This window comes from Calidris pugnax, unplaced genomic scaffold (genome assembly GCF_001431845.1).
Source record: "Calidris pugnax isolate Ruff unplaced genomic scaffold, ASM143184v1 scaffold212, whole genome shotgun sequence".
Classification (NCBI taxonomy): Eukaryota; Metazoa; Chordata; class Aves; order Charadriiformes; family Scolopacidae; genus Calidris; species Calidris pugnax.
This window is the reverse complement of record NW_015091012.1, coordinates 440684-450121: the sequence shown is the minus strand read 5'-3', so window position 1 is coordinate 450121 and position 9438 is coordinate 440684. Positions and strand designations below refer to the sequence as shown.

At 40.9% G+C, this 9438-nt stretch overlaps 1 protein-coding gene across 3 annotated transcripts in view; it reads left to right on the top strand.

Annotated features, from left to right (window-relative positions):
• ENPP1 (ectonucleotide pyrophosphatase/phosphodiesterase 1) overlaps positions 1–9438 on the top strand; it is a 56990-nt gene that overhangs the window by 13384 nt on the left and 34168 nt on the right. For all 3 annotated transcript variants that reach the window (XM_014955649.1, XM_014955648.1, XM_014955650.1), the window contains 6 exons: positions 135–232; positions 3885–3964; positions 6112–6231; positions 7694–7803; positions 8867–8932; positions 9232–9304. In XM_014955649.1, coding sequence (XP_014811135.1) covers positions 135–232; positions 3885–3964; positions 6112–6231; positions 7694–7803; positions 8867–8932; positions 9232–9304 — 547 coding nt within the window. The remainder of the gene's footprint in view (positions 1–134; positions 233–3884; positions 3965–6111; positions 6232–7693; positions 7804–8866; positions 8933–9231; positions 9305–9438) is intronic.

Here is a 9438-nt window from a genome sequence, read left to right as displayed (position 1 = left end):
CTGGCCCGGGGCGCGTCACTCCTCGTTGTTGGGGGGGGGGGGGGGGGGGGGGGAGGAAAACTTGCTTGAAATAAGTGATAGGAAATTATTTCTCAGAGTCTGTCTTTTTAATGCTTTAATTTCTGTTTGTTCAGATTTACCAAGTCTCCGGTGTTACTGTTTTCACTGGACGGCTTCAGAGCAGAATATTTGCAGACCTGGGGTGGACTCCTGCCTGTCATTAGCAAATTACGTGAGTAGTTCTTTTGTCTAAGCAATATCCTGATGTCTTACCTGAAAAATCCATAGGTGCAGCTGTGCTTACTCCTTAAAACCCTCACCCTTCTTCTGTGGATGTTGAAGTTGTTGCCCCTAAACAACTGTTCACGGACAACCCGAGGTGTGTGAGGGTGGAAGGACTTGAAAGGGCCCTCTGGATTTTCAGTGAAACCTTAAAAATTATGAAGTAGCTCTTGCTGTATTTAGGAGGTGGACTTTTTTTGAGGCGAGCTTACTTTATTTCTTCAAAAAAGAAGTAGACCCTCTCTTTGCTCTGTATTGGGTATATATTTGGTATATATTGGTTATATATTGTCTCATAGTTAGGTGGAATGGCTTTGGAAAAATGGAAAGCAAGGTAAAAAGCAGTTGGTTATATTTTAAAAGCAAGAAGATAGAGAAGGAAGAGATCAGGAACAGATGATACAGAAGGGCTGGTGGATTCAGTGCTGAATCTGAGAAAACTTTCATTTAACAAACATTTTCAGAAGAAATGGGAGCCTCATAAGTATATATTTTTTCCTAGCTTTGGTAGTGTCTGAGTAACTTTAGTCACTTTTCCTGTCTCTATTTTGGCTGTGGTCTGTAAAGAACTGATGGCATTTCTTGTCTGAAAAATATGCCAATCTTCTTGTCATTCAAAAATTACTACCTGGGATAACTGGTTTCATTTTGACTAAAAATAAATCAGTAAAAATACTTGCTTTTTCGTACAGCAGTTGTTACAACTTGATCCGTTCCAGAGGATAACAATTCGCAGATGTATTTGAGGTTTTAGGGTTTGGGTTTTGGTTTTTATTTTTGTTTTCTTCAATTTAGAATAAAACAAGGCCTTTGAAATTATTTCATTAGACGCGGTTATAAAAAAAAATTCAACTGAAGACAGTTTCTTGGGTGTTGTGAGGAGAAGCTGCTGATTACAAATGGTTATAGTTCTGGCTGAGATATAAAATAACAGTGCCACAAAGCAGCATCTGTAGGACTTCCAGGCTGTGACATCCACTTCCACGTGTGAAGTTCCTTCCTTCCTTGGTCTGGACAGGCTGCAGTGCAACTTCTCTAATTGACTTCTATAATAAACCTGTATTTCTCTTTCCACTCGACCCATGGTAAATTCTGACCACTAAGAAGTATAAATATCTCAGCGTCTTCATCAAAGTCACTTCACTTCCCCAGAACCGTGGAGTTCTTAATGGTCAAAACTTACATCTTTTTTTTTAAAGGATTCTAAAACCAGAATGTCTGATAAATACATGTTTCAGACACAATAAAATAAGGAACAGCCAAGGGGTAGAATATTATTTCTGCTACAGGTCTATGTTACTATTGATAGAAGACTTTCCTGATAGGATATACTACAGTCCCATGTGTTTGGGCACTGGAAATGGTGCAAGGAATCACAGCCAAGGGGTAGAATATTATTTCTGCTACAGGTCTATGTTACTATTGATAGAAGACTTTCCTGATAGGATATACTACAGTCCCATGTGTTTGGGCACTGGAAATGGTGCAAGGAATCAGATTGTAAAGAAAAAACATTTCTGTGAGCGTGTCAATGCTGCTGCAGTAATTTACTGTGCAGGAAAGGGTAATGAAATCTGTTCCTCTGTGTAGGAGGACCAGTGACAATAACGGATAAATTACTGAAATCACTGAAAAATTGTGTTGAATCCTTTTGAAGTTCACAGTTATACATATACAGGACTAGTAAGTGTTCAGAAAGGGACACAGTTTATGAATGGCAGCATTTAAAAAGCAGCAAACAGCTATTCACATTAAATAAAATAACATCCTACTGCCTAGTTCTCTATTAAATTAGAACTGTGCTAAATCCCTGGATTTTCCTCTTTAAAACACTCGATGGGAAGCGCAGCATTCTGTGAGATCAAAATATTCCTGTTATCCAGTCCTGTTGATTCAGCCATGCCTACAATGAAATTCTGATCTCTCCCTGGAGAAGTTTGTTAGGGCAGATGTCTGTAAGACAATACCATAATTTCATTTTTAGCACATTTTAGTATACACTCGTTCTCTCTGCTGCCTGCTGAAAGGTGGGAAATTTAGGTGAAGCTGGGGGTTTTCAGTGAACCCAGGCATTACCATAATGTGTGCTTTATGGGGTTCGTGTTCACATACTTTTATCAAGCTGGGGGTTTTCAGTGAACCCAGGCATTGCCATAATGGGTGCTTTATGGGGTTCATGTTCATATACTTTATGCTGTGATATCGTAATTGAAAAATAAATCTTCCTTTTACCTTAAATTGTCTTCAACAAAGGCAACAAGCCAAAAAGAAGAACGATAACTCCTATGGAAAGTCCCAGGAAAACCCCCTAGAATTTTGGACAAAGCGAAAGTTTTAAAGTGTACTTTTCTCTTAATTAAAAGCAAAACAAACAAAAAAAAAACCAACCTCCCCCCACCAAAAAATATGAAATTTCAGAAAACAGCCTCAATGTCAGTTTTGGAAATGGTTGGAATGAATTGAGCATTTTGCAGTAGCAATAAGGGTAGAAGTGATGGTTTGTGACCAGCGAACACAGATGTGGGAGAGGATGGCTGTGCAACTTAAGAGGGTTTATTTTTCCAGCTTGGCTTCTTTTTTGTCTTAGTCAGCTCAAATTGATTATTTCAACTGAGACCCAAATCCAAAGCCCCAAACCGATGAGTTCAAAGTGCCTTGAGGCAACACCTCTTACGTTATCAAGCCTTTCTTTTCTATTTTATTTATATTGTATATAGTGACACAGAGATCCAGTGGTGGCCTTTCAATAGGGTCATTGCTTTTTGGCTCTTTGGCATCAGTTGAAGTGGTTTTGGTTATCACATAGTATTTTTTAAGTTGTTAATGAAGGCTTTTTCTCCTTTTTTTCCCCCCTCCTTTTTTCCCCCCCTCCTTTTTTGTTCTTTTTTTCCCCCTTCCTCCACTTTTCTTTTCTGAAAATCAGAGCCTATACATTTGCCTGTTGGAATGTAGGCACGTGACATAAACAACATTTGCTTAAGTTCTTTGGGCCGGCTCATGACTCTTAATATTAGCAAATACTGTGCACTAAGCTCCTTAAAAACCTACGATTTTTATATCAAGATAAAGAAAACTTTGTGATTCATCCTCGAGTAAGAGCTTATTTTTAGCAACAAAACCCAAACCAACCACAAGCAAAAAGGAGACAGCAAAGTAAATAGTGATTTGCCAGGGGACAGCAAGAGCCAAGGCACCACTGGACCAGTGGCCACTTCATCTCTGGGAGGGCTCAGGGGGAAGCAGCTGGTCTCCAGCTCCAAATTTCACTTGCCACGCACCACGGCGACTCTGGAGGGTGTGATTTCTTTGATTATTCATTCTTATCCATGCACTTTTTTCATGAGGACTGTAGGTTTTGCTCATCTGACCGCTGAAGTCAGTCATTGGGTATAAATACAAATTGGATTAATAGCCATTTAGGCAGCTTGTAAATGAACATGGGAAGAAAAATGAAGTATTAACTCTAGAATTTTGAAAATGAAAACTTTCTGGAAATATCTTATCTCTTTTTTTTATTTTAATAGTTATATGTATTCATGAGACAAACTTGCAAGGGTTTCTATTTGTGTAATTTTGCTGATTTTCTTTATTTCTCCCTCTAGAGAAATGTGGAACATACACTTCCGGTATGAGACCAGTGTATCCTTCCAAAACCTTCCCCAATCATTACTCCATCGTCACAGTAAGAATTTTCGCATATTCTATGTTTTCTCTACTGAAGAGAATATTGATTATCGAGTTGTCTCCAAGAGAATAGTATATTCTGTTGATGGATTGTTAAAATAATAGGGTTTCCCTTCAGAATATGAAAATGTATATCTAATACTCTTCATCTAATTTAGATTAACAGTCTCTAAATAACACTACAGCTAAGTGGGCAGATCGAATCTTATTAAGTAATAAGAATTCCCATAGAGGTGGAAGGTCACATCACTTTACAACTCCTCAATTGTGTAAATATTTGCACAATAAATTGCAACTCGTTCTCTTTCTTTTAAAAGTCTCCTTTACAGTGCCAGCCTTTAAGGTAGCTTGGTCTGATGCAAAGTAGGGTATGGAATGAAAGGAAAGGCTTGAACATCACATTGATGTAGACTCTGTGATGGACTGTACCCAAACCTGGACTAGGAATGTCACAAAAGTGATCTTGTAAATTTATCACCTTCTGCGTATAGGAGGGAAAGAAGAAAACAACAGAGGTTTTCAACACATAATACGGGGTTGGAATCCAGCAGATCCTTCTTAGTTTCATCATGTCAGATCTAAGGTTTAGTCAAATACTTGAGGATTTGCACCTTTTTTCATATCTTCCCAGTTTGTTAGAACTTCGTCAAATACTTGAGGATTTGCACCTTTTTTCTTATCTTCCCAGTTTGTCAGGACTTTTTGGCAATTGAGGAAGGATATGTTTAATTGTGTAATCCTTTCAAACATCCATCACTGAATATGCAACTAAGGGACATTAATCATGCCGTGTGGGAGTGTCCCTAATTACAGTAAAGAGCTTTATCTCCACTCCCCGTTCTTGTGAAAAGTAGTTTATCAGGTATAAAAGGTGTTTATCGGGGTCCTAATGGTGGTGGTGGTATATTCTTTAATGTGAAAAGAAGCTGCCTGCTTGAAGGCAGAGCACAAAGTCTGTTAAAATGACTGAGAAGCTGGTGGCTCTGAGCTCTGCTTGGGTGATGGTTATCCCTGGCTAGAGCTTTCACGTGCTGGTAGGCAATTCTTCTTTGAAAGCCCTGCTTTTTGGTCATGTCACGGATGTCCAGTGCAGCTAATTCTTTGTTGTCGGTATTAAAGATACGTGTGCTGAACTGAGATGGTGACTTCCAGTTTGATCCCAGAGCACTTTTCTTGCCTGAGTTTTTTAATCTCACTGCGAAGTGGTTAAGAATTGGGAGGTAGAGCTTGGTAGGAATGGTAGGTGATGCTGTTGATGCCCAGGAGCCAGCAATGTGCCCCTGTGGCCAAGTGGACCAATGGCATCCTGGGATGCATCAGGAAGTGTGACCAGCAGATGGAGGGAGGTCATCCTGCCCCTCTGCTCTGCCCTGGGGAGGCCCCATCTGGAGCACTGGGACCAGTTCTGGGCTCTCCAGTTCCAGAAGGACAGGGAACTGCTGGAGAGGGTACAGCAGAGGGCCACAAGGATGATGAGGGGCCTGGGAACACCTCTCTGATGAGGAAAGGCTGAGGGACCTTTTAGTCTGAAGAAGACTGAGGGGGGGTCTGATCAACGCATACAAATGCTTAAAGGGTGGGTGTCAGGAGGATGGGGCCAGTCTTTTTTCAGTGGTGCCCAGGGACAGGACAAGAGGGAACGGGCACAAACTTGAACACAGAAAGTTCCATCTAAACATAAGGAATAATTTCTTTCCTGTGAGGGTGGCAGAGCCCTGGAAGAGGCTGCCCAGAGAGGTGGTGGAGTCTCCATCTCTGGAGACATTCAAACCCACCTGGACACGTTCCTGTGCAGCGCGCTCTGGGTGGACCTGCTCTGGCAGGGGGTTGGACTGGATGATCTCCAGAGGTCCCTTCCAACCCCTGCCACTCTATGATTCTGTTAGATTTGGGTCTTGAGGCACGGGTGGAGTATAAGTCACATATAGATTATTCACTGGACATATTTGTTTAACAGAGATCTGTTTGTGTAGCCAAACCCCTGCCACTCTATGATTCTGTTAGATTTGGGTCTTGAGGCACTGGTGGAGTATAAGTCACATATAGATTATTCACTGGACATATTTGTTTAACGGAGGTCCGTTTGCGTACCCGGAGGGCTCTTTTTCTCTCCATCCCCGTGATGAGGTGTGCTCTCAATTACAGGGGCTGTATCCTGAATCTCACGGCATAATTGATAACAAGATGTACGACCCTAAAAGAAACGCGTCCTTCACCCTTAAAAGCCAGGAGAAGTTCAACCCTCAGTGGTACCAGGGACAGCCTGTAAGTACTGACACGCTGCTGAGGACGCCCATCAGCCTGTCCCCCTGTTACTTAACACCACTTGGATGCACAGCGATGTCGAAAGAGTACAGAGGGTGCCTCTAAGTCAGCCAAGAAGCATTACTCAGCACGATTAGGAATTCCCATGCTCGAGCTGCAGAATGACAAATGAAACAAAAGTGCAACAGACGTGATTGAATTTACAGGGAATTTTCTCTAGGGAAAAAAAAAAACTATCTCGAAATAACTAATAAAGAAACCAGATTTTTCTTCTGTTTTTAATGTGAAGCGGGCTTGCGGTTAACCTCTCTGAGGAAACCAATTAGTTTTAGTGATAAACAGAATTAAAGGTTTACACTCTGCCCAGACTACCATCAAATCTAAAGATGTGATTTTTAAAAGAAACCCTCTTGGTTCAATCGTACAGCTGTGGCACATCTGTCGAGAGTGCCATCGAAAGGAAGTGGCAGGGGAAAGGTTGGGTGTGCTGGTCTGGAGAACAGAAGAATAGCAAGGGAACAGATGCAACTATTGAGTAATGTGGGGAGGATCAATTTTTTTATTTAATTTTACTTTTTCTGGGAAAGAACACACAAGTGTAGACTTATGGGCCACTGAGAAGAAGGTGGTATACAAATCAGGCAGGAAAACATACAGAAAGCAAACAGAAACCTTCAAATTGTGAGATTGGCAGTAAAATCAGAAGAGTTGACCAAACTCTTGCTCCCATACTTCAAAATATGTGAGGCATAGGTCCTGGGAACATTCCCACCCCTCCTTGCATCACTCTTCTTGAGACATTTCCGCTACTTGGTGTTCAGCCATGGTTCTCAAACCAGTGTCCTCAAACTAGGACACTAACACTGAGCTAATGCTCCATCCACGGGAGCTGATGGTTCCCACTTCTGGTGTAGCAGCAGAAGGGATGCGAGTGTTTGCCACGAGGAACTGAGCTGCAACAAAGCTGGTGAGGGGTCTGGAGCACAAGTCTGGTGAGGAGAGGCTGAGGGAGCTGGGGGTGTTCAGCCTGGAGAAAAGGAGGCTGAGGGGAGACCTTCTGGCTCTCTCCAACTCCCTGAAAGGAGGGTGTAGCCAGGGGGGGTTGGTCTCTTCTCCCAACTGGGAGACAATGGGACAGGAGGAAATGGCCTCAGGTTGGCCCAGGGGAGGTTCAGATTGGAGATTAGGAAACATTTTGACACGGAAAGGGTTATTGCACATTGGAATGGGCTGCCCAGGGCAGTGGTTGAGGCACCATCCCTGGAGGTGTTCAAAAGCCGGGTTGACATAGTGCTTAGAGACATGGGTTAGTGATGGTTTTTACCAGAGTTAGGTTGATGGTTGGACTAGATGATCTGAAAGGTCCCTTCCAACCCAGACAATTCTGTGATTCTAAGGTGTATCTGGTGGTGTATCTGCGAGGTGTATCTATCTAATGATGGTAGTTGTTCTTCTCCCGCAGATCTGGCTAACGGCTATGTACCAGGGTCTAAAAGCGGGCACCTTCTTTTGGCCTGGGTCAGACGTAGCAGTGAATGGAACCTTCCCAAACCTGTATGAAAAATACAACAGGTGTGTAAACTCCTGGGTCTTGGATTGATATATTGCTTTAACTGTTGCAGCAGGACAGACACCAGAGAAAGCATCAGTGGTTTTCTCCTGCTTTTCTAAACAGTTGTACACAACATGGAAAAAAGATAGGATCTGATTAACTCTGTTTCAGAACAATGTAGATTCTTTGTTTAATTGTTTTGTTGTTCCTCAGCAAATGTTTAACAGCAAAGATGTGGAAAAATCAGCTTAAAGGACAGCCAGCTTTGAAGCTTTAGTGCTCTTCTGTTCCTACTTATAAAAGTCTTCAGAGGTTGTGTTTAGAGTCACTCAATCCAAACCTCTCATACAGTGAATGGATCAGGTCTTGATGTGGCCATGAAAACTCAAGTTTTACTGTTGACTGTGGTAAATTGTTCCAATGTAAAATTATTTTCATTGCAAATTTTGAAAAAATATCCTATTAAGGCAGCCACGGTTTAGTCAGCAATTGCTCCTCACTGCAATTAAACGTTTTCTGTCTAATGAAAATTCTACATAAATCTGTTTATCACCATTTACTTAACCTCAAGTGTTGCCCTAGAAATCAGGCTTCTCATTTTTGTTTTCCTAGGGTTGTTTTTCTCATGCTACGCCTTTCATATAGCCTGGTACCTCTGATTCTGGATTTGCTGCCTCCATTTTTTTCTCTAGGGACTTGTACATTATTACTTGAGCTTGACTTAAGTAGCTCAATTCCTAACTTTATGGGTGCCTCATGTTGTTACAGGTCAACGTACTTATTGTTTGTCCACCCCCCAACTAAAACTTTTTCAAAACATAATACAGGAATAAAAACCTGCACGTGATTTTGCTCCTTGAAGGCAGTTATTCTCTTTGTATAATAAACACAAGGAAATACTGGGAGCTTTATTCTAATTGCATTGCAATCAGTGGTCATTAACTCCTGTAGAGTCACAGGCAATTAGCGTAGAGAAACTTGCATCCGGTTGACTTCAATTTTCTCTGCTAAAATACATTGATTTTTGTAATAAGTGGCTAAACTTTTTTAGCTCTTGGTTGATCTTGTGTTGTTCTGATGCAGCTCAATCCCCTTTGAAGAAAGGGTGGTAACTGTTCTTCGCTGGCTGCAGCTGCCTGAGGATGAAAGGTAGGTATATCATTACAAGTGTAAATTCCTCTTCAAGTGGTATTATAATGTAAATATGATTTCTGATTTAAACAATACCTTATGCATCATTCTAGCAATATTAAAATCCTATTTAATGCAAGCCTGTTTCTATGACTTACACCTTTTTTAAATTAAATTGCATTTCTCTATTTCCCTTTAAACGTGTCCTTCCTCTGAATGACAGTGTGTTTCCAATATTTGATATCCGTTGTTGAAATATCTTCAAACTGTCTCAACGTCTATGTAAAATATTACATTTTTGGTACTGTTTGATATAGACCACACTTTTACACTCTGTATTTAGAAGAACCAGATTCCTCAGGCCACAAGTTTGGACCAGTAAGCAGCGGAGTAAGTAGTTTTGTAAATTTTTTTTATTATTTATTTTTTTAATTTAAAGCTTTGCTCTGACGCAATAATAAACTTGAATAATTCATGTCAGATTAACCAAGACCATGTTCAGTAAAAAAAAATTGTGAATAGAC